Source organism: Salvelinus namaycush, chromosome 16, assembly GCF_016432855.1.
Source record: "Salvelinus namaycush isolate Seneca chromosome 16, SaNama_1.0, whole genome shotgun sequence".
In the NCBI taxonomy this organism is placed as follows: domain Eukaryota; kingdom Metazoa; phylum Chordata; class Actinopteri; order Salmoniformes; family Salmonidae; genus Salvelinus; species Salvelinus namaycush.
In genome coordinates this window covers 30731290-30757818 of record NC_052322.1, presented here as the reverse complement: position 1 = coordinate 30757818, position 26529 = coordinate 30731290, and the positions used below count along the sequence as shown (strand labels likewise).

The following is a 26529-nucleotide window of genomic DNA, read 5'->3' as shown; positions in this document are numbered from 1 at the left end:
AACTTGTGAAGTTTGCATAGAAAAATAGATTTGACAGTTGCCTGCTAGGGTGCATTTCCATTTTTATTCTACAGTTTAAACAGCTGGACATAATGACGTCACACGGACACACAAATACAGTGGCAAGAAAAAGTATGTGAACCCTTTGGAAATACCTGGATTTCTGCATAAATTGGTCATAATCTGATCATCTAGTTCACAACAATATTTATACGTTTTCATGTCTTTATTGAACAAACCGTGTAAACATTCACTGTGCAGGGTAGGAAAAGTATGTGAACTAGAGGTCGACCGATTAATCGGAATGGCCGATTTTCAAGTTTTCATAACAATTGGAAATCGGTCATTTTGGGCGCCTATTATTTATATATATTTTAAATTATTATAATTTTTTTTACACCTTTTATTTAACTAGGCAAGTCAGTTAAGAACACATTCTTATTTTCAATGACGGCCTAGGAACGGTGGGTTAACTGCCTTGTTCAACGACAGATTTTTACCTTGTCAGCTCAGGGATTCAATCTTGCAACCTTAGTTAACTAGTCCAACGCTCTAACCACCTGCCTCACGAGGAGCCCGCCTGTTACGCGAATGCAGTAAGAAGCCAAGGGAAGTTGCTAGCTAGCATTAAACTTATCTTATAAAAAACAATCAATCAATCATAATCACTAGTTATAACTACACATGGTTGATGATATTACTAGTTTATCTAGCGTGTCCTGCGTTGCATATAATCGATGCAGTGCGCATTCGCGAAAAAGGACTGTCGTTGCTCCAATGTGTACCTAACCATAAACATCAATGCCTTTCTTAAAATCAATACACAGAAGTATATATTTTTAAACCTGCATATTTAGCTAAAAGAAATCCGGGTTAGCAGGCAATATTAACCAGGTGAAATTGTGTCACTTCTCTTGCATATACCCTGACTCTGCGTGCAATGAATGCAACAGTTTGGGCCGCCTGGCTCATTGCGAACTAATTTGCCTGAATTTTACGTAATTATGACATAACATTGAAGGTTGTGCAATGTAACAGGAATATTTAGACTTATGGATGCCACCCGTTAGATAAAATACAGAACGGTTCCGTGTTTCACTGAAAGAATAAATGTTTTGTTTTCGAGATGATAGTTTCCGGATTCAACCATATTAATGACCTAAGGCTCGTATTTCTGTGTGCTATTATGTTATAATTAAGTCTATGATTTGATAGAGCAGTCTGACTGAGCAATGGTGGGTACCAGCAGGCTCGTAAGCATTCATTCAAACAGCACTTTTGTGCATTTTGCCAGCAGCTCTGCTGTTTATGAATTCAAGCCTATCAACTCCCGAGATTAGGCTGGTGTAACCGATGTGAAATGGCTAGCTAGTTAGCGGGGTGCTAGCTAGTTAGCGGGGTGCGCGCTAATAGCGTTTCAAACGTCACTCGCTCTGAGACTTGGAGTAGTTGTTCCCCTTGCTCTGCATGGGTAACGCTGCTTCGAGGGTGGCTGTTGTCAATGTGTTCCTGGTTCGAGCCCAGGTAGCGGAGAGGGATGGAAGCTATACTGTTACACTGGCAATACTAAAGTGCCTATAAGAACATCCAATAGTCAAAGGTATATGAAATACAAATCGTATAGAGAGAAATAGTCCTATAATAACTACAACCTAATACTTCTTACCTGGGAATATTGAAGACTCATGTTAAAAGGAATCACCAGCTTTCATATGTTCTCATGTTCTGAGCATCGAACTTAAACGTTAGCTTTCTTACATGGCACATATTGCACTTTTACTTCTCCAACACTTTGTTTCTGCATTATTTAAACCAAATTGAACATGTTTCATTATTTATTTGAGGCTAAATTGATTTTATTGATGTATTATATTAAGTTAAAATAAGTGTTCATTCAGAATTGTTGTAATTGTCATTAAAAAAACGTCCGATTAATCGGTATCGGCTTTTTTGGGTCCCCCAATAATCGGTATCGGTGTTGAAAAAATCATAATCGGTCGACCTCTAATGTGAATCCTTGGATTTAATAACTGGTTGACATTACTTTGGCAGCAATAACCTCAACTAAATGTTTTCTGTAGTTTGTGGTGGCATTTTCCTGTTTTACCAAATGAGTTACAAACCACACCAGTCAGTTATACTTAAACTTCATCTTTAATAAGCTTTAGCCTTTGACTTTCAACAATTCACTATCTATAATGAATTGTGAGTGACTACAGAAGAATACAAAGATCTTTTATAGCCAAGATACACCCCTCTCAACTTACATGACGAACCACAGATCTTAGGAACTCTTCACAAAGGGACTTTTACTTGAGAAAGGAGTATCCCTTAGCCAGATAGCATTTGCTATAAATTATTACTCAGTTTGGTCTCTAAAACGAGGTTCTAATCTCGTTCCTGGTACTTCATAGTACAAAAACATTACCTCATCCAAGGCATAACTCAATTGTCAACTCTAGATACTCCCATCTCAAGTAAACCCCCTCTTGACCCCACTCCTGGACAAGCTCACTGAGGGGAGTGTGCCACTAAGTCATACACTGTCCCAGGATAAGTGTAAGATGAGAGAGGACATACAATGTTTTCAGACACTGCCATACACCTCCCCCCAATGGGAAAAGGAGGGAGTGACTGGCGCACAGACATTGTGGAGACAAGTAATTTGTTTCCCATTAATCACGCCATCCCTTCACATGGTTTAAGAATAGGTAAAGACACATTCACATATGAAGACAATATTCCATTCTGTCCTCTTCCCTTTCTGATATTCTGCATAGCACCAGGGACATGTGAAAGACAAGCCTGACTTCTCCCCTCTCTGGGCCCCAAGTGACTGAGCCCTAGCTGAGGGGAAAGTGCAACTGCCAACACTATAGTCCAAAAGGATACATTCTAATGACAAGTATCTCACATAAGCATATTATATAAATAAAACATCTTATTTATCTACGTTACCAAACTAATTCTGATTAATCTGCCACAAGTTGCGGATCAGACCTGCACAACGGTCAGGAGGAATTTTGGACCATTCCTCTTTACAAAACTGTTTCAGTAGAGCCATATTCTTGGGATGTCTGGTGTGAATTGCTCTCTTGAGGTCATGCCATAGCATCTCAATCGGGTTGAGGTCAGGACTGACTGGGCCACTTCAGAAAGTGTATTTTCTTCCGTTGAAGCCATTCTGTTGATTTACTTCTGTGTTTTGTGTCGTTGTCCTGTTGCATCACCCAACTTCTGTTGAGCTTCAATTGGCGGACAGATGGCCTAACATTCTGCAAGCTGTCCAGTCCCTGAGGCAGCAAAGCAGCCAGTGTTGCCAACTAATTTTCAGGGGAAGTTGCTCGAGGCAGGTCGATTTGTTGCTAAATGATGTTGGGATGTCATTACGTAATAACGTAAAACTGCGTCATTACTTAGAATACACAATAGCGTTACTCAAATTGACTGGCCATCTCGGCGAAAAATATGATTTTACATTTGTTACTTTAGATTTGTTTGTTTATTATCATTTTTTTATTTGTAAAAGTAATATAAACAACCCATTTTATATGATCACATATTTTTATTTTTAAACACAACACATTGAACAATTACACATTATTGAAAGATTACATTTTATTAATTTTCTTTTTAACTAGTAAACCTCCACATTCTTAACAATTATAGTTTTAAGCAGTGTATTGGTAGTTAACATGCTACCTAACTGATCAACAATTATAGGTACAAGCTAATAAGGTATATATGCTATCTTATTGAACAAGCAACTTATCTCAAATAATGTCTGCGCTTAGGCATCTCTCTCCAGGTTGTTGTGCTGCTTGGCTGGCTAGCTGCTCAATGGTTTCCTCCAGATATTGCCACTGTTCTCGCACACACTGCAGTGCACACTGCCACCATCAGCTGTGTGTCTCCGCCAGTTCCAGAAAGTCCACTCCTTGCATACGTACTGTAAATATGATGAATCATAGATTGGCAAGGAAATCCTCTTCATCTTCACTGTCCAACTGCGTTGTCACGGAGTGGCCTTAAAGCTGCTGTGGTGCCAAACTGCTGCAGAACTTAATTTGGTAGTTTATGCTGGTAACAGGTATCACCAGCCAGCTTCAGTCCATACCGCACCAGGAGTATGGAGTTGAGTGTGCAGTGACACTATTTCTTAACTTTGACTTGACCACACTCATTTGGCTGACCAGCCGTTGAACCTCCGCATTTGAGTGTGGCAAGGAGAGGGCAGCGAGTGCAGCTTTGCACAGTTCTTCAAATGGATTTGACCCGGAAGAGTCCGTGTAGTTATTGACTTCACTCCAAAACTCGACTTTATTTTCAGTTGAGTCCCACCTAAACAGATGAATGTTTCTCCATTGGGAAACAATTTTATCAATTGTTTGGGGCTGGTATCCCAGTAGCTTAGGTACTTTAATCATTTCAGTGGTGCCTTTATTGTGCTTTAGCGTTTCCTTAACACTGAACAAGGCCATGTGTTGCAAGGCTTCTAGGTTGTCTGGGAGCCTTGCTTGCAGCTCCTTGCTTAAAGCAACAATGTAGTTGATGCACTGTCTCCGAATGACCTTTTTGTCCTCTGGCGCAAGACTGAGTTGGTACACCGTGCTCTCTAAAAGGTACTCAAGGAATGGTGATGGACTGAGATGTTCATCAATGGCATCCTTCAGGACATCAATTTTTGCCATAGGGTTGACTACTCTGCTGCAAATTGATGTTAAGAGGTGTACCAGATTGTCCAAAAGCTTGACAGGATCTGTTTGCTCTCCCTCAAATGACTTCACTGCAACTTGTATGTCAGACAGGATTGATTTCAAGAATGAAGAATGTCAGGTAGACAGTTGGTCATGTACATGGCGTGGAGCACATCTTCCATGTAGCAATGCTCACTGGCCTTGGTCAACTCAAAGTGGAGTTTCAGTTCTTCCCACTGGCTAAATATACAAGTTACCGCAGGCTCAATCAATAGCCAACGTGTGGCACACACTTTGGTGATCTGCAGGGGTTTCTGGCCACAATTAATGGTGGCATACACTGCTTTGTACGCCTCGCGCCGTTTTGGGGAAATCGAAAACCAGTTGTAGGTTTCCCTGATTAAGTACTCAACACTCCTAGGGATGGTTTCTTTGGATGCTGCACTGACAGCCAATTGTCAAGAATGGCACACACAAGCGGATGAGTATCAAATTGGGCAATGCACAAGCTTCCTTTTAAAATCTTGTGCACCCCAGTCATCACGGACACATTATCAGTGCCAATACCCTGAAGATTCTCTTTTTTAAGGTTATACTTCTCAAGAAACTCAACTACCGCCTTTTACTATTGATCTGGCATCGCACCCCTCCAATTCAACCAGCCTGAGAAATGTGGACACAACGGTTCTTTTTTTTAGCACTGAAATACCGAATCACCACACCCAGGTATTTCGAGACACTGACATCAGTGGACTCATCCAAAAGGAGACTGAACTTCTCTTCCCCCACATCTGATGTTACCCTTTTGAGAAAATAAGGAGCCAGTACTCCCCTAATCAATTCTGTGCACTTGGTGCGGTGCATTTGGAAGTTTGTTGCTGCCATAGAATCTGAAAAGGCAGCTTTGCAAGCCATACCTAAATGGTTGCATGCTAGCAGCGAACAATGCTCCGCAATGGCCATTGCCATAGTAGCTTCTGCACTTTTGCAGTTATCCACTTTCTTAACCAACTGTGGTAATGTAGACTGAGTTGTGGGGTTGTACGGCTTTGATTTATTTAAATGCTTTGCTGTAGCACAATGTTTTGATGTCATACATTTTTGCAAGCATATCTGATTTGCCGTACGCACAGTATGCCCGTCAATCATCCCCAATTACTGGCTTCAGCCACCCTTTAAATTCAGGTACAGACTCCCACTCTTTTCTGTACTTCTGGCTGTACAATTTTGATTGAGACCAACTATATTCATTGGGTTTGTCTCGTCGAACGCATAATACTGCTGCTGCAGTCAGCCAACAATGATTTGCAATTTGCTGAAATTGCTGCTGGCCTGCTGCTGCCTGTGCACGAGCTGAGCGCCTGCTGCTGACGTCACTCACAATGCACTTTTGCAGCCAGGCATGTGTGTTGTGACTGAGTGTGTGACAGAGAACCGGTTGTGTGTCATTTAGAGGGAAAATGCATTTTAGCGTTTGCGTCACTTATCAAAAGTTGCTAAAAGTTCCAAATATTTTTTTTTAAATAGCTAAATTTGTTGCTAGATGCAGTTTGAAGAAAAAAAATTTGCTAGGGTACTCTGAAAAGTTGCTAAATCTAGCAACAAAATTGCTAAGTTGGCATCACTGAAAGCAGCCCCAAACCATGATGCTCCCTCCACCATACTTTACAGTTGGGATGAGGTTTTGATGTTGGTGTGCTGTGCTGTGCCTTTTTTTTTCTTCTCCACGCATAGTATTGTGTGTTCCTTCCAAACAACTTGACTGTAGTTTCATCTGTCCACAGAATATTTTGCCAGTAGCGCTGTGGAACATCCAGGTGCACTTTTGCAAACTTCAGACGTGCAGCAATGGGGTTTTTTGGACATCAGAGGCTTCTTCTGTGGTGTTCTCCCATGAACACCATTCTTGTTTAGTGTTTTACGTATTGTAGACTCGTCAACAGAAATGTTAGCATGTTCCAGAGATTTCTGTAAGTCTAGCTGACACTAGAATTATTCTTAAGCTCATTGAGCATTCTGCGCTGTGCTCTTGCAGTCATCTCTGCAGGACGGCCACTCCTAGGGAGAGTAGCAACAGTGCTGAACTTAATCCATTTATAGACAATTTGTCTAACTGTGGACTAATGAACATCAAGGCTTTTAGATAATTTTCGAACCCTTTCCAGCTTAATGCAAGTCAACAATTCTTAATCTTAGGTCTTCTGAGATCTCTTTTGTTCGAGGCATGGTACACATCAGGCAATGCTTCTTGTGAATAGCAAACTCAAATTTTGTGAGTTTATAGGGCAAGGCAGCTCTAACCAACATCTCCAGTCTCGTCTCATTAAATGGACTCCAGGTTAGCTGACTCCAATTAGCTTTTGAAGAAGTCATTAGCCTAGGACTTCACATACTTTCCCCAACCTACATTGTGAATGTTTTAAATGATGTAGTCAATATAGACGGGAAATACAATTTGTGTTATTAGTTTAAGCACACTGTTTGTCTTTTGTTGTGACTTAGATGAAGATCAGATCAAATTTGATGACCAGTTTATGCATAAATCTAGGTAATTCCAAAGGGTTCATTGTTTTTCTTGCCACTGTACCTACAGCATTGAATAAAAATGGTTCACTCCTATCAGGGATCCTTAGGATGTCCCTAACCTTTACCCTTACCTAACCTCAACCCTGACCTTAACCATCTTGAATTTCAACTTCAATGGGGTAGGGATGTCCCAAGGATTCCTGATAGCACAGATCAATAATAATGTAGTGATTTGAAGTGTTTTCATTACCCATTTAGGCAAATTGTGCATTAATAAATTGGCGGCAGCCTGTATTCCCTCCCACCTATCTGTTTCATGTCTCAGGTAGCCCGCGAAAGCCAACATTGAATGCAATTTACTAATAGGCTATTACCATATTGTCATGTGTCAATGTATCGCCACTGTCCGAGCCATGGGGAAACTTGCACTCCTGTAGATCTGAAATCATTTGGATTGCAAAGCAATTCAGGCATTCTTGAAAGTCAGGACAATCCTGGTCCTGCAAAGAAATAATTTTATAGGGGGTAGAAAAGATTTTGCAAGCAGTAGGCATTTAGAATTTTAATGTGGAATGGAGCTTTATGAACACAGCATGTAAAGTGTTGGTCCCATGTTTAATGAGCTGCAATAAAAGATCCCAGAAATGTTCCATATGCAAAAAAAGCTTATTTCTATCAACTTTTGTGCACATGTGACCCGATTCAGGAAACTAGACATATGTCTCAAGTCACGACTTCACAGGAGAGCTGTTTGAATGTAAAACATTTTTAGCAAAATGCCTTTTTTGGCAGAAATGCCTTCTCGAACGTAAACTTTCATGTGCCTTTAATATCAAACATGTATGCCATCTGAAAATGCAAACAAAAGTGTTAAATTATGAGCCTAGTTGGTTTAGCAACAGAAAAAGTGGGCGACCTTCCTGCTAGCCATGATTGGCTGAGATAAGTGGGCTGGACATGCCAAGAGATGACTTTGGATTGGTCTGCTATATAGCACGCGTTTGTCTATTGGAGCTGGTCAGTATGTCTAGGTAATCATGTCGAACGTGGCTTTTTTCAAAATGGGTTGCGTAGTAAAACTGCGTAAACCTAATGTCAAGTTAGTGTACTGTTAGCTAGCTAACGTTAGCTGGCTGGCTCGTTAACGTTGTGTATGCTCTCCACTTTCTGGAGGACTGAGTTTTTTTTTAAATCAGTGGAATTTGAGTATGATAGCTAAGGAGATGGAGAAAACACCAGTCTGGATTACATCGTCAAACTAAGGGCAACCATGCATGGCATCCGAGAGGTGATTCATCCAACCATGATGTATACTCGTAAGATTAGCTAGCTACATTTTCAGATATTTCACGTTTCTAATTTTGACAGTGGTTTAATTTCAAGTGTACTGTTAGCCAGCTAACTTTAGTTGACTGGGTCACTAGCTAACGTGTTGTGTATGATCTTATTCTTCGTAAAACTGACACATTTGCTTTATTTTTTTGCTATATTTGCTACATTTTCTATAGTCATAGAACATGGTTGGTTAGCTACCTGCAGATTCATGCAGGGTAGTAACGTCATGAGTTGTGATTATGGTCCATTGTTTAGCTAGCTAGCTACATGTCTTAAAAGACTCCACTCTAATTTTGACGAAGTATTTAAGTTAGTGTACTGTTAGCTAACGTTAGCTGGCTGGCTCGCTAACTAAGATTGCGTTGGGATTCATTGTTTAGCTAGCTATCTAGCTACATTTCTTAAGACACTCGTCTTAGTGTGCCAGAGCACAGAATAACTGATTCATTTTTGAACGCTCGACACCCGTTGAATATGTCCGCTGTCAGTAAACGTTGGCAACAAAGTGTAATTCAATTGTTGCCAGCAGCACAGTTAGTCAACAATGCTCTGGATAACATGACAACTGCCTAAACAGCTCTGCTAGGGGGAGTAAAATGGTTAAAGTTCTCTCCTTATGTGTCTGGAAGAAGCTAGCGAATGTTAGCATGGGTGCTTGACTGTCGTTGTGAGGTCAGACCTTTCGGAACAGCTCTACTTATTGGCCAGAGCGTCCAGTGTGCGCTCTGAATGCGAAACGCTTTGAATTTACAAACGGACGATCTGACCGCACAGTTGCAGTCACCTACACGCTGGATAACATTACTCTCCCTAGCCTAACAAGCTCTGCTATGTTCAGTGAGCTGGTGTGCTGGGCCTTATTGCCCCAGCACAAGGTGCACCTGTGTAATGATTATGCTGTTTAAAACTTCTTGTGAATAGGGGGACGCTGTTTTCACTTTGGAAAAAATCGGGCCCAAATTAAACGGCCTCGTACTCTGTTCTAGATCATACAATATGCATATTATTATTACTATTGGATAGTTAACACTCTGAAGTTTCTAAAACTGTTTGAATTATATCTGTGAGTAAAACAGAACTCATTTGGCAGCAAACTTCCATACAGGAAGTGAAAATTCTGAAAATGAGGCTCTGTGTCAGGGCCTGCCTATTCAACTGGCTTTTATTTATGGATCTGTATGCACTTCATACGTCTTCCACTAGATGTCAACAGGCAGTGGAAGGTTGAATGGGGTGTCTAGCTTGATGTGAGGCCGAATAAGAGCTTTTGGAGTGACAGGTCTGCTCTTTTGTCAGTTTTTTTTCATCTGTGCGCCGGGGAACCTCACATTGTCTTCTGAAAAGCGTTCGGTATACACTACGAATTGCTCCGGCTCATTTTATTGGATACATATGAGAAGAACATCATAAAGTAGGATTTTTCAACCGAGTTTGATCAGTTTATTCAACGTTTATTGGGACTTTTGGAATTTTTCGTTCCATGCGCAAACATTTCTTGGACACGTGAGCTCCGCATGGCTAGCCAAAGTTGCTAATTCGACAGAAGAAATGGACATTCTAAAACCAAAACAATTTATTCTGGAAGTAGGACTCCTTGCACAACATTCTGATGGAACAACAAAGGTAAGAGAATATTTATGATGTTATTTCGTATTTTTGTGGTAAATGTTGGCTCCAACACGGCGGAGAATAGGTGAGCGCTGTCTCACAATAATGCATGCTGTATGTTGTTGTAAAGTAATTTTTTAAAATCTAACACAGCGGTTGCATTAAGAACCAGTATCTTTCATTTGCCATACAACAAGTATTTTTATGTAAAGTTTATGATGAGTTCTTTGGTTAAATTAGGTGACTGTCCAAAATATCTCCGGAGATTTTGGTGAATTGTTGCTACGTATTCACAATGTATAACCACGATTTGCAGCTCTAAATATGCACATTTTTGAACAAAACATAAATGTATTGTATAACATGATGTTATAAGACTGTCATCTGAAGTTATTCAAGGTTAGTGATTAATTTTATCTCTATTTCTGGGTTTTGTGAAAGCTACCTATGCGGTGGAAACATGGTGAAAACATGCCGTTGTGTGTTTGGCTATTGTGGTTAGCTAATATAAATACATAGTGTTTTCGCTGTAAAACATTTTAAAAATCGGAAATGATGGCTGGATTCACAAGATGTTTATCTTTCATTTGCTGTATTGGATTTGTGATTTCAGGAAATTATATTATATGATATCCCTGTCCCGTTAAGCTAGGCTATGCTAGTCAGCTTTTTTGATGAGGATGCTCCCGGATCCGGGATGGGTATCACTGAAAGGTTAAAAGGATAATAAATCTTTCAAACACACATTGCTTTTGTTGAATAAACCTGGATCAATGACAACCTGCCTACTGAGTAACTGTCTCCCTATTTGGTAGTGGCTGAATCATGGTATGGTATGCTTGCCATTGGCAAATGCTAGGAAGTTTTCCAGGATAAAAGGAAATGGGATGGCGCTAAGCACAGGCAAAATCCTAGTGAGAACCAGCTTTACACCAGACACTGGGAGAGGAATTCACCTTTCAGCAGGACAATAACCTACAACACAAGACCAAGTCTACACTGGAGTTGCTTACCAAGAAGATAGTGAATGTTCCTGAGTGGCCAAGTTACCGTTTTTATTTAAATCTGCTTAAAAATGTATGGCAACTTGACATTTGCTGTCTAGCCATGATCTCCAACATCTTAACCAAGCTTGAAGAATTATGAAAAGAATAATGGGCTAATACGCAATCCAGGTGTGTAAAGATCTTAGGCCCCCATTCCGACCAGAGTTAAGCACACGTAAATGGAACTTCTCTGTGTATTCTGACCATCTTAAGCATGAGAATAGCATGCTATTCACCCGCTACTCGTTTGTGGTGGAGCTCAAATAAATGGTGTGGTGGAGGTGTCTACAGATAAGGTCACAAAATGGCATAACTTAATGCCCTCATAATTACACCACCTTTGCGTGCGAAGAAACTATGAATACGGTTGAGCGACCCTGCCGGTTCCAAGTGGAAAAAGCATATTTTTCTGATTAGAAATGACAGCGTTCTCCATTCACTGTAATTTATAAATTGATAAGAGCTAGGTACATTTATCATACGTTTGGAGAAGGGGATTGACAATGCACTTCGCAATTGTTTTAGATAATTTCCCCTTGTGATCCCTGGACACACACATGACATACACATCACAGACAAACTGAAATGGTCCACTCACACAGACCGTGTGGTGAAGGCGCAACAGTGCCTCTTCAACCTCAGAAGGCTGTCACCCAAAACCCTGACAAACTTTTACAGATGCATAACCGAGAGCATCCTGTCAGGCTGTATCACAGCCTGGTACAGCAACTGCACCGCCCCATTTCTCCTTCACCCAAATTCAGATAGTTGATGTTCTGAAAGGGCTGCAAAATCTGGACCCCTACAAATCAGCTGGGCTAGACAATCTGGACCCTCTCTTTCTAAAATTGTTGCAACCCCTATTACTAGCCTGTTCAACCACTCTTTCGTATCGTCTGAGATTCCCAAAGATTGGAAAGCTGCCGCGATCATCCCCCTCTTCAAAAGGGGAGACACTCTAGACCCACTGCTACAGACCTATATTTATCCTACCATGCCTTTTCTAAGGTCTTCGAAAGCCAAGTTACCGACCATTTTGAATCCCACCGTACCTTCTCCGCTATGCTAGCTGGTTTCAGAGCTGGTCATGGGTGCACCTCAGCCACGCTCAAGGTCCTAAACGATATCATAACCGACATCGATAAAAGACATTACTGTGCAGCCGTATTCATCGACCTGGCCAAGGCTTTCGACTCTGTCAATCACCGCATTCTTATTGGCAGACTAAACAGCCTTGGTTTCTCAAATGACTGCCTCGCCTGGTTCACCAACTACTTCTCTGATAGAGTTCAGTGTGTCAATCGGCGGGCCTGTTGTCCGGACCTCTGGCAGTCTCTATGGGGGTGCTACAGGGTTAAATTCTCGGGCCGACTCTCCTCTGCATACATCAATGATGTTGCTCTTGCTGCTGGTGATTCTCTGATCCACCTCTACGCAGATGACACCATTCTGTATACTTCTGGCCCTTCTTTGGACACTTAAATAACCTCCAAATGAGCTTCAATGCCATACAACTCTCTTCCGTTGCCTCCAATTGCTCTTAAATGCAAGTAAAACTAAATGCATGCTCTTCAACCGATCACTGCCCGCACCTCCCCGCCCGTCCAGCATCACTACTCTGGACGGTTCTGACTTGGGTATTTGTATTGTCCACATATTCTAAGTTTCTGGTTAGACTGTGTACTCTCCTTCCAGACTCACATTAAGAATCTCCAATCCAAAATGAAATCTAGAATCGGCATCCAATTTCGCAATAACGCATCCTTCACTCATGCTGCCTAACATACCTTCGTAAAACTGACCACCCTACCGATCCTCGACTTCGGCGATGTCATTTACAAAATAGCCTCCAACACTCTACTCAGCAAATTGGATGCAGTCGATCACAGTGCCATCCGTTTTTTGTCACCAAGCCCCATATACTACCAACCATTGCGACCTGTACTCGCTCGTTGGCTGGCCCTCGCTTCATACTCTTCGCCAAACCCACTGGCTCCAGGTCCTCTACAAGTCTCTGCTAGGTAAAGCCCCACCTTATCACAGTTCACTGGTCACCATAGCAGCTCCCACCTGTAGCACGCGCTCCAGCAGGTATATCTCACTAGTCACCCCCAAAGCCAATTCGTCCTTTGGCTGCCTTTCCTTCCAGTTCTCTGCTGCCAATGACTGGCACGAACTGCAAAAATCAATAAAGCTGGAGACTCATATCTCCCGCATTAGCTTTAAGCACCAGCTGTCAGAGCAGCTCACAGATCACTGCACCTGTACATAGCCCATCCAACTACCTCATCACCATACAGTATTTATTTATCTTGCTCCTTTGCACCCCATTATCTCTACTTGCACATTCATCTTCTGCACATCAGTCACTCCAGTGTTTAATTGGTATATTGTAATTACATCGCCACCATGGCCTATTTATTCCCTTACCTCATCTTACCTCATTTGCACACACTGTATAAAGACTTTTTTTCCTACTGTATTATTGACTATGTTATGTGTCGAACTGCTTTGCTTTATTCTTGGCCAGGTCGCAGTTGTAAATGAGAACTTGTTCTTAACTAGGATACTTGGTTAAATAAAGGTGAAATAAAAAACTGCAAGGCTGTCCAGAGGGTGGTGCGGTCTGCCCAACGCGTCACCGGGGGCAAACTACCTGGCCTCCATGACACCTACAGCACCCAATGTCACAGGAAGGCCAAAAAGATCAAGGACATCAACCACCCGAGCCACTGCCTGTTCACACCGCTACCATCCAGAAGGCGAGGTCAGTACAGGTGCATCAAAGCTGGAACCGAGAGACAGAAGCGATTTTTCAATCTCAAGGCCATCAGACTGCTAAACAGCACTCACAAACTCAGGCTGCTGCCTCTTACATTACTCGTATCACATGTATCTTATACCATCTATTGCACCTTGCCTATGCCACTCGGCCATCCCTCATCCATATACTTACTTACACATATTCTCATTCACCCCTTTAGATTTGTGTGTATTGGGTAATTGTTAGATATTACAGCACTGTCGGAACTAGAAGCACAAATATTTCGCTACACTCACATTAACATCTGCTGACACGTGTATGTGACCAATAAAATTTGATTTGAGAAGGCTGACATTTTACGTGTTCCTATCCAATTGTGTTTTAGTTTTTTTTGCGTTTAACTTATTTTTTAACCTATTTTTACATCATGTTGCTGCTACCGTCGCTTATGACTGAAAATAACTTCTGGACATCAGAACTGCGATTGCTCTCCTTTAACCAGCCTGACGTGAATGACATACTGCTTTCTTGGGAACAGACCCAGATCCCTGTCATTTGCGTGAAGAGAAGGTGGACTAAAAGGGGCCGGAGGGTGGGCTGCCTTCTGAGAATTAGTAGGTGTTCGAATAAACCCCCAATGCCTTCCATTCTGCTAGCAAACGTGCAATATTTGAAAAATAAAACCGATGACCTACACAGAAGATTAAACTAACAATGAGACATTCACAAGTGTAATATTTTATGCTTCACGGAGTCGTGGCTGAACGACGTCAACGTACAACTGGCTGGTTATGCTCTGTATCGGCAGGATAGAACAGTCGCATCTGGTAAGACGAGGGGCGGCGGACTATGTATTTTTGTAAATAACAGCTGGTGCACGATATCTAAGGAAGTCTCGGTTTTGCTTGCCTGAGGTAGTGTGAGATACTCTATCTAGGTAGAGTTTTCATCTCTATTTTTGTAGCTGTCTACATACCACCGCCCTCAATGAGCTATTTTCCGCCATAAACAAACAGGAAAACGCTCACCCAGAGGCGACGCTCCTAGTGGCAGGGGACTTTAAGACGGTCTTAGTGCCAGCGTACTTCTACACCTGCATTGCTTGTTGTTTTGGGGTTTTAGGCTGGGTTTCTGTACAGCATTTTGACATCAGCTGATGTAAGAAGGGCTTTATAAATTAATTTGATTGAATGCAAAGAAACTTAAATCGCTTACCAAATTTCTATCAGCATGTTAAATGTGCAACCAGAGGGGGGGAAAAAACTCCGGACCACCTTTACTCCACACACGGAGATGCATACAAGCTCTCCCTCGCCGTCTATTTGGCAAATCTGACCATAATTCTATCCTCCTGATTCCTGCTTACAAGCAAAAATTAAAGCAGGAAGTTCCAGTGACTTGATCAATTTAAAAATAAAAAATAAAAATAAAAGTGGTCAGATGAAGGAGATGCTAAGCTACAGGACTGTTTTGCTAGCACAGACTGGAATATGTTCCGGGAGTCCGCCGATGGCATTGAGGAGTACACCACATCAGTCATTGGCTTCATCAATAAGTGAATCGACGACGCCGTCCCCACAGTGACCATACTTGCATACTAGAGGTCGGCCGATTTTATGATTGTTCAACGCCAATACTGATTATCGGAGGACCAAAAAAAGCCGATACCGATTAATCGGCCTTTAAAAAAATATATATATATATTTGTAATAATGACAATTACAACAATACTGAATGAACAATGAACACTTATTTTAACTTAATATAATACATCAATCTATTAAGTCTCAAATAAATAATGAAACATGTTCAATTTGGTTTAAATAATGCAAAAACACAGTGGTTCCTTTCAACATCAGTCTTCAATATTCCCAGTTAAGTTTTAGGTTGTAGTTGTTATAGGACTATTTCTCTATACCATTTATATTTCATATACCTTTGACTAGTGGATGTTCTAATAGGTACTTTAGTATTGCCAGCCTAATCTCGGGAGTTGATAGGCTTGAAGTCATAAACAGCGCAATGCTTGAAGCATTGCGAAGAGCTGCTGGCAAACGCAGTAAAGTGCTGTTTGAATGAATGCCTGCTGCTGCCTACCACCGCTCAGTCAGACTGCTCTATCAAATCTTAGACTTAATTATAACATAACACACAGAAATACGAGCCTTAGGTCGTTAATATGTCATACATGGTCCCGTGTAGCTCAGTTGGTAGAGCATGGCGCTTGCAACGCCAGGGTTGTGGGTTCGTTTCCCACGGGGGGCCAGTACAAAAAAAGTATGAATGTATGTACTTGTAAGTCGCTCTGGATAAGAGCGTCTGCTAAATGACTTAAATGTAAATATGGTCAAATCCGGAAACTATCATTTCGAAAACAAAACGTTTATTCTTTCAGTGAAATACGGAACCGTTCCGAATTTTATCTAATGGGTGGCATCCATAAGTCTAAATATTGCTGTTACATTGCACAACCTTCAATGTTATGTCATAGTTACGTAAAATTCTGGCAAATTAGTTCGCAATGAGCCAGGCGGCCCAAGCTGCTGCATATACCCTGCGTGCAATGAACGCAAGAGAAGTGACACAATTTCCCTAGTTTAATATTGCCTGCTAACCTGAATTTCTTAACTAAATATGCAGGTTTAAGAATATATGCTTCTGTGTATTGATGTTTATGGTTAGGTACATTCGTGCAATGATTGTGCTTTTTTCGCAAATGCGCTTTTGTTAAATCATCCCCCGTTTGGCGAAGTTGGCTGTCTTTGTTAGGAAGAAATAGTCTTCACACAGTTCACAACGAGCCAGGCGGCCCAAACTGCTGCATATACCCTGACTCTGTGTCACTTCTCTTGCGTTCTGTGCAACAATTTCCCTAATTTAAAATAAATTCATGTTAGCAGGCAATATTGGCTAAATATGCAGGTTTAAAAATATATACTTGTGAATTGATTTTAAGAAAGGCGTTGATGTTTATGGTCAGGTACACATTGGTGCAACGACAGTGCTTTTTCCGCGAATGCGCTTGTTAAATCACCCGTTTGGCGAAGTAGGCTATGATTCAATGATAAATTAACAGGCACCGCATCGATTATATGCAACGCAGAACAAGCTAGATAAACTAGTAATATCATCAACCATGTGTAGTTAATTAGTGATTGTTAAGATTGTTTTTATAAGATGAGTTTAATGCTAGCTAGCACCTTACCATGGCTCCTTGCTGCACTCGCATAACAGGTAGTTAGCCTGCCACGCAGTCTCCTCGTGGAGTGCAATGTAATCGGCCATGATCGGTGTCAAAAAATGCCGATTACTGATTTGTTATGAACTTGAAATCGGCCCTAATTAATCGGTCATTCCGATTTAATCGGTCGACCTCTAGTACATACCCCAATCAGAAGCCATGGATTACAGGCAAAATCCGCACTGAGCTAAAGGCTAGAGCTGCTGCTTTCAAGGAGTGGGACTCTAACCCGGAAGCTTATAAGAAATCCCGCTATGCCCTCCGAGCCATCAAACAGGCAAAGCATCAATACAGGACTAAGATCGAATCGTACTACACCGGCTCTGACGCTCGTCGGATGTGGCAGGGCTTGCAAACCATTAGAATACAAAGGGAAGCACAGCCGAGAGCTGCATAGTGACACGAGCCTACCAGACGAGCTAAACTACTTCTATGATCGCTTCGAGGCAAATAACACTGAAACATGCATGAGAGCACCAGCTGTTCCGGAACACTGTGATCACGCTCTCCGCAGCCGACGTGAGTAAGACCTTTAAACAGGTCAACATTCACAAGGCCGCATGGCCAGACGGATTACCAGGACGTGTACTGCGAGCATGCGCTGACCAACTGGCAAGTGTCTTCCCTGGCATTTTCAACCTCTCCCTGTCCGAGTCTGTAATATCAACATGTTTTAAGCAGACCACCATAGTCCCTGTGCCCAAGAACACTAAGGTAACCTGCCTAAATGACTACTGACCCGTAACACTCACCTCTGTAGCCATGAAGTGCTTTGAAAGGCTGGTCATGACTCACATTGACACCATTGTCCCAGAAACACTAGACCCACTCCAATTTGCATACCGCCCCAACAGATCCATGGATGATGCAATCTCTGCACTCCACACTACCCTTTCCCACCTGGACAAAAGGAACACCTATGTCAGTGCTATTCAATGACTAAAGCTCAGTGTTAAACACCATAGTGCCCTCAAAGATTATCAATAAGCTAAGGACCCTGCGCCTAAACATCTCCCTCTGCAACTGGATCCTGGATTCCTGACGGGCTGCCTCCAGGTGGTAAGGGTAGGTAACAACACATCCGCCATGCTGATCCTCAACACAGGGCCCCCTCAGGGGTGTGTGCTCAGTCCCCTCTTGTACTCCCTGTTCACTCATGACTGCATGACTCCAACACCATTAAGTTTGCCGATGACACAACAGTGGTAGGCCTGATCACCGACAACGGTGAGACGGCCTATAGGGAGGAGGACCTGGCAGTGTGGTGCCAGGACAACAACCTCTCCCTCAATGTGAGCAAGACAGCTGATCATGGACTACAGGAAAAGGCGGGCCGAACAGGCCCCCATTAACACTGACGGGGTTGTAGTGGAGTGGGTCTAGATTTTCAAGTTCCTTGGTGTCCACAAACATGGTCCAAGCACACCAAGACAGTCATGAAGAGGGCACGACACAACCTATTCCCCCTCAGGAGACTGAAAAGATTTGGCATCGGTCCTCAGATCCTCAAAAGGTTCTACAGCTGCACCATCGAGAGCATCCTGACGGGTTGCATCACTGCCTGGTAATGACAACTGCTCGGCCTCCGACCGCAAGGCACTACAGAAGGCAGTGCGTACGGCCCAGTACATCACTGGGGCAAAGCTTCCTGCCATCCAGGACCTCTATATCAGGCAGTGTCAGAGGAAGGCCCTAAACATTTGGCCAACTCCAGCTACCCTAGTCATAGACTGTTCTCTCTGCTACTGCACGGCAAGCGGTACCTGAGCGCCAAGTCTAGGTCCAAGAGGCTTCTAAACAGCTTCTACTCCCAAGCCATAAGACTGCTGAACATCTAATCAAATGGCTACGCAGAATATTGGCATTTTGATAATATGCTTTTCTGTTTTTATTTTACAATTTGTATCATGTTAAATATTAGCCACTATTGGGAGCCACTGTCAGTAATACCACATACATTTTATTTTTGCATCATTCCGTTCTGTTTACGTTTCTTTCCTCTGTCACATCCTTGTAAATTGTTCCTGAGGGTCACTAGCATTAGTGGATCATATTAGGCTAACAGTCTGCAATAATTTGGGACATGTAGCCTATTTGAATCATTATGGAACTCTGATCACACGTAGCAGGTTTAACCAGGAGCCTGGCGCACGGTTCAGGATGACTTGACCGTTGTCATCCTGTTCCATGATTTGGGTAGATTTATAGGATTATTGTTCAACCCCTAATTGTACATTTTTTCCACCTTTTCAATATTTTATGGATTGAACTGAATTATGTCAACTTGCAGGTTGAATCAAACACAATTTTTATTCATCAATGTATTTTGTGCAGACTTTCCAAACCGTTTTTTTATTCATACTTACTTTCCTAACCCTAAAAATGTTTCTAAATAATTTACAAGATCAGAGTATTCACCAGTTGGTGTTGAAACAGAGATGAATATGCATAATGGAATTTTTTTCATTGATCCCTATATTCTGAACCCGTACTCTTGATGTATTCTATTGAGTCTGACAAAATTCTAATTAAAAGGTACACCATATTTTAAAAGTGGAACTGACATCGTTTCAATTACTTTGCAGATAAACAATCCCCAGTTTATGCTACAAAACCAACTTTTTATAAGAGGGTTTTAAAAATAGGTTATATTTCACTCAACATTCCATTACGTACAATACGGCATTGTTGTCAGAATGGATGCAGTTCAATGCATGATTAATATAATTCACCAATAGATTTCTTGGTAGTCCAAAAAATGTTGCTATCAGGTTGTAAATCACAGCAGGCCTGGTAGATTGTTTGCTGCCTCCATTCGGGATGCACTGTTTCAGTTTCAATGACTCGATATTTTTGACAAACGGACGAATGTAACTAAGGCTGGGAATGTCAATACAATGATCACAAGTCAGTCATAACGTGGTTAATATGCTAGCTTATCTATGTAGCAAGCTAAAAACAGATGCACGTGTCATTTGGTTAGCTAGCAAGAAATGTGAATCACTTCACTAGCTATCTATGCTGAACGGCAGTTATCCAGTTAGCATATCTACTTCGATTTCAGAGTGCTCTTGTCTGGGTGTGCAAAATAACTGAATTTATGAACGTACAACACGCTCTGCGCTGACTATGACTGGTGTCATTAAACAAAAAAGTAATGAACACTCTAACATGTTAAATAGCCTAACCAGCTCCGCTGGTGCGAGTAAAATAGTCAGTGAGGTGTTCTCTCATTTGTGTCTGGAAGTAGTTAGCTAGCAAGGTAGCCAACTTTAGCCAGTTAGCTTGGGTGCTTGGTTGGTACAACGCATCGTTTGTCAGTGCAATTTTAATGACCAGCTAGCTGAAGGTTAGAGGGTTTATCTAATGTTCCTAAGTTTAGATTTTAGCTCATCTTGCTCTGGCTAGCATTAGTTGTTGATGTGTGTATATAGGGAAAGAGCCTATCTTTTTTTATGGTTTGATCAAAGTTCCCAAATGTAAGAGGATTCCTGTGGTATTTAGCTACATATTTGCAGGAATCCATTCAAGTGTATTTTGTGGCTTTTGTTGAATGCGTTCTAATCTAAAGTCGCGCTATTGCAACTGCTTGTTAACACACAGTCCAGTTCAAAGTGAATGATGACGGGCCCTTGTGGCAAATGGCTTGTTTGCATATAGTCTTCCTGTACCGTTGGCTATGGCGCACTGGTCTGCGTAGACGCCGGTCCTGGATTGTCCAAAGGCACAGCCGCTTTCCCACTCTATATTACTATAGAGTTTTCACAAATGCATTAGTATATGTAATTCCCAAACATTCTAATCATGTATGAAAATGTGAAAATGACCATATCTAATTGCTCGCTTGTCATATTTTTTTTTTTAAGTGTCATTCTTCATGGGGGTGTATATGAGCAAATTTTAATACGATTTCAGTTCCGCTTTAAGATAATTGTACTGAAAACTCCATTGAATGAAAACTCCAAGAAAATGTGTTGGCCAGCAAGTGGGAGTGTTTTCAGTGGTTGAATTAAATGTATTCATGGTGTGCAAGTTAACCACACCTGCAGATTGCGTTACACAACTGAAAAGGTAAGTCTGAATACCAAATACTGAGAAGTGCGTAGGAAAGGCATAAATTCCTAAATCAGGATCGGGCCCTTAGACTTACCCAAGAACACTCCTTTGTATTTGCTCCCAAAGGTGTTTCTAACATGTATTGACTCAGGGAGCTGAATACTTATGCAGATTAGTTTATATATTTAATTTATATGAATCTTTAAAAAAAAAATCTTACACTTTGACATCACAGAGTAATTTGTGTAGATTGTTGACAAAAGATTACAACTAAATCAATTTCAATCACACATTGTAACACAATAAAATGTGAAGAAATCCAAGGTACTTTTGTGAAGTACTGTATGTAATGAACTTTTGTATTTTTGTTTAGACATTTTAATCGAGTCATTTCATAAAGAATGGAGGACTGACTATAAGAGGCTGGAGAGAGTTCACTCCTACATTCAGTGGTAAGTGTGGTCCTAAATGCTTTGCTTCTGTTATGGGCTAGTTGTATTTATTTCTAATGTATCTGTACATCTTAAAAGGCCACATTTTAAAACGGAGTCCAATCTTGGTTTCATCAGACCCAAAGAATCTTGTTGGTCATGGTCTAAGGGTCTTTAGGTGCCTTTTTGGCAAACTACAAGCAGGCTGTCATGTGCCTTTTACTGAGGAGTGGCTTCCGTCTGGCCGCTCTACCATAAAGGCCTGACTGATGGAGTGCTGCAGAGATGGCTGTCCTTTTGGAAGGTTCTCCCATCTCCACAGAGGAACTCCAGAGCTCTGTTAGTGACCATCAGTTTCTCGGTCACCTCCCTGACCAAGGCCCTTCTCCCCCGATTGCTCAGTTTGGCCAGGTGGCCAGCTGTAGGAAGAGTCTTGGTGGTTCCAAACATCTTCCATTTAATAATGATGAAGGCCACTGTTCTTGGACCTTCAATGCTGCAGAAATGTTTTGGTACCCATCCCCAGATCTGTGCCTCGACACAATCCTGTCTCGGAGCTCTAAGGACAATTCCTTCGACCTCATGGCTTGGTTTTTGCTCTGACATGTACTGTCAACTGTGGGAACTTATATAGACAGGTATGTGCCTTTTCAAATCATGACCCTGACCCTATCAGTTGAATTTACCACAGGTGGACTCCAAGGATAATCAATGGAAACAGGATGCACCTGCGCTCAATTTTGACTCTCATAGCCAAGGTTCTGAATATTTATGTAAATAAGGTATTCCTGTTTATGTTTAATACATTTTTAAAAACCAGTTTTCACATTGTCTTTATGGGGATTAGTGTGTGTGTGTAGATTGTGTAGGATTTTTTTTATATTATCATTTTTAGAATAAGGCTGTTAACGCAACAAAATGTGGAAAAAGTTGAGTTCAGAATACTTTCTTTCCGAAGGCACTGTAGCTGATATGTCTGACTTGCTTAAACGAATGTGGTTTCTACTGACAATTGATATGTACAAACTATGGCATATAGCAACGATGAGCAGATAAGAGGCAATCCGTAATTTGGATTAAGACATTGTAGCGGTATTTATTAGAGGGGTAAAGAAAGATTTTGTTCAGGCGCCAGGCAGGTATTAACCATGCCGAAAGGAAAAGAGGAGAATAGAGAGAGTACCACTACCAGACCCACACACATCAGCAGAAGAGACTGCCTAGAGTGTAGCCTGTTTACCAGATAGCCAGTGGAGAGAAAAGAGAATACACACCCTATAAAACCCACATCAGTCCTTCCACAATTCTTGGTAACCCCACCAAGCATACCTCATAAAATAATAATGGCAGAGCAATTAAACAGCAACTTCATACAAGAAAGAACCCAGTCATCAACAGAGGATTTGCAATAATTTGTATTCTCTTCCAGTGGAGGAGTGCAGAGAGTATGAATGTGGGGGGTGTTCATAGGCACAACAAAGTCCTTAAAAATGTCCACAATCTTCTCGGCCACATGTCCTTAGTACACCCCACCTCAATACAGTTCAAATAACAATACACACTTTAAAGCAACCTCCCTTTTTAATTAAAATGTCCACCCAAATACTTCTGGCAGGGCAATAATAGTCCAGCTCCAATGAACTTCCATGGAAAGTGCATTAGGAAAATAGAGTCTGTTGCAGGGTAAAGCACTGGAATGATGGAGGGGAGAGAAAGGGAACGAGATCTTAGCTGTGGTCTTCAGGCGTGCAGGTGTACTGTCTGACTGTCCGAGGGTTTGTAGGTTAAAGCTTCGCAACAATGTTGCTACTAATCCATGCGATCCATAACCTTCGCGGTCCCAACCGAGAACGATCACACCGAGGATTGAGTTAAATACTTTATAAACTACATACGCTGAAAACAAACAAAACTTCTGCAGCATAGCACACACAATCAAACTGTCGCGCCACCAAGAGCTCCTCCCCAAAGAGCTGAACGAGCTGTCTTTTATTTCCTCCTTACTGCTCATGCGCTCTTAGTGGCAGCGCACGGTGAAGGCTCCGTGCAGGATTTTGCCACAACATTAACGAGCGAGCTAGGACAGACGTAATCAATATAACTATTTGTTCAGCACTTTTGAAATGTACTGCGACAGAATTCAGAACATGGGTCGTTCTTACAGTATTCTCCCTGTACACCAAGTCAGAACTGTAGGATAAACAAAGGGGGCATATAAGCGACGCAGTTAGCTTTTAACCTTTCTGGCGCAGGCGTTCCGCTAGCGACCCACCTCGACAACATCCGGTGAAATTGCAGAGCGCCAAATTCAAAATACAGAAATAGTCATAATAAACATTCATAAAAAATACAAGTGTTATACATCGGCTTAAAGATTAACTTCTTGTTAATCCAGCCGCTTTGTCAGATTTCAAAAAGGCTTTACGATGAAAGCATACCATGCGATTATCTGAGGACAGCGCCCCGCTTACAAAAGCATACAGACATTTTACAACCAAGTAAAGGAATTACAAAAGACAGAAATAGCGATAAAATTAATCACTTACCTTTGAAGATCTTCATATGGTTGTCCCAGCTACACAAATGTTTGTTTTTGTTCGATAAAGTCCCTCTTTATATCCCAAAAACTCAGTTTTGTTCAGTAATCCACTGGCTCAAAGGCGGTCAAAACATGCAGACGAATACATCCTAATAGTACCGGTAAAGTCCGTCGAAACAACATGTCAAACGATGTTTTATAATTAATCCTCAGGTTGTCAATTGTCTAAATAATCGATAATATTTCAACCGGATAATAGCGTATTCAATAGAAAGGAAAAACAACGAAGGGCGCAAACTCGGTCAACTCGGTCCACTGACAAAAAGGGTCTCATTCTTCTTAATTTTTCAGAAAACAAGCCTGAAACAATGTCTAAAGACCGTTGACATCTAGTGGAAGCCATAGGAATTGCAATATGGGTCCTAACCCATTAGATACTCTATAGGCATTCAATTGAAAATACCCACATCAAAAAAATCCCACTTCCTGGATGGATTTTCCTCAGGTTTTTGCCTGCCATATCAGTTCTGTTATACTCACAGACATTTAACAGTTTTGGAAACTTTAGAGTTTTCTATCCAAATCTACCAATTATATGCATATCCTAGCTTCTGGGCCTGAGTAACAAGCAGTTTACTTTGGGCATGCTTCTCATCCAGATGTCGAAATACTGCCCCCAAGCCATAAGAAGTTAACAGCTAGGACTGCTATTTCTTGTCCCGGAATCCTGCTTAACTGACAGGTTAAAGTCTGCTTGAAAGAGCCGCTAAGCTGCTAGCTTTAGCCATCAAGCTAACTAATTTAGTCCCAGATGAGTTTTCCAATTGAGCCCTCTCTGTCTGGAAGTAAATTAACGGTTCCGGAGCTGTATCTACTACGCTTTGATTACGCAGGTCGCCAGCCTACGTAAGAAACTGGGGAAAACAGTGTAATGTTTACCTTTTCTACTCCGGTGGCTGGGCCTTGTTTGCACATGTTGGAATACATCTGTCTTGTTTGTCATTATCCGACTGGCCGGTGTTCTCCGGAGTTCGTTTGCCAGGGGAGCCATCTCCTGCCTCTCCTCCCTCATCTGATAGCGGAGTTGAAGGATCACAGCAAGCGGAGCATGGCAATCAACAATGGTCGCATGTCACGAGCCGTGGAAGCCGAAGACGGCGGCCTCCTGCAAAGCAGTCTACTCTCCCAACGAGAGGCCCGGAGAGGATACAAACAACGAATAGTTTTGCCGCCCTGGAGACTGAACTTCCTGCTCCTTCGTCGCTGGGGGTACATGTGTCTGCGGCCATCTGTGCCTACTCCTTCCCCTACGATTTTGAAGTCGATGTCGGCAACCTTCCATCCCTGCTCTGGATCGAGCGGGGCTTCTCCATCTGTCGGAGGCCTGCACCAGCCTGTGAAGCGTGGGAGTGGGTGGATTTCCTCGTCCTTCTCGCCAGCTGTTATTTTGGGCAGCTCCATGGTAAGAAATGTGACTGTTCCTGATGCAAAAACAATGTCCTATCCCGGAGCTTGAGTAAATTATATTACTAAGATGCTCCCGAATGTACTACGCCAGCACATGGACATCGATTCAATCGTAGTCCATGTGGTTTTTAATGACATTATAAAGAGCAGCTCTGAACAGTTGAAACTGGATTTCAATGAGCTGATGGACTCTCTCTGCTAGACCCAAATAGAAGACCCATCATATCTGGCCCTGTGCCCTCTGAATCATGCATTGAACACTAGCAGGATTTTTTTCTCTTCACAACTGGCTATGTGATTATTGCAATTCAATTGGTAACTTGTTTACAATTTCGATACCTTTTTGGAAACAAAACACGTTTTATAAGGAGGATGGGATCCACCCATTTGGGTTCCTGGATCCTTTCACAGCATTATAAGATGGTGTTGAGAATACATATCAATGACCTCAGCTCAGTTAATCCCTACCATTGTGTCGCTGAGTTATCATAATGCTTTAGCAAATGTACATTATACTAGGGGCAATGGTAAACACAATGTAAGTAACCTAATTTATGTCCCTCTAACTGCCCTGAATGCTTCTGCTGATCCTACAGCTATTATATGTAGAAATAATGTGCCTTTGAACTAGATTTATGCTGTAGGCACTGAGGCGGTGTGCCCTAGTAGGAAGTCCAATGTGTGCAGCTCTCCCTGCACTAACATGCATAACATAAGAATATCTACTTTAGCTAAGCTTCCCAGTAAAGCAATGAAAACAAGCATCCCAGAAAAGTGCTCAAAATATCCCACGTTAACATATGTAGCTTAAACAAGGTT

General features: G+C 41.8%; 1 protein-coding gene across 1 annotated transcript in view; it reads left to right on the top strand.

Annotated features, from left to right (window-relative positions):
- Positions 1-26529, top strand: part of LOC120061628 (opioid growth factor receptor-like protein 1) — a 48429-nt gene that overhangs the window by 9111 nt on the left and 12789 nt on the right. The window contains exon 4 of the mRNA XM_039011531.1: positions 21647-21725. Within this exon, the coding sequence (XP_038867459.1) occupies positions 21647-21725 (79 nt within the window). The remainder of the gene's footprint in view (positions 1-21646; positions 21726-26529) is intronic.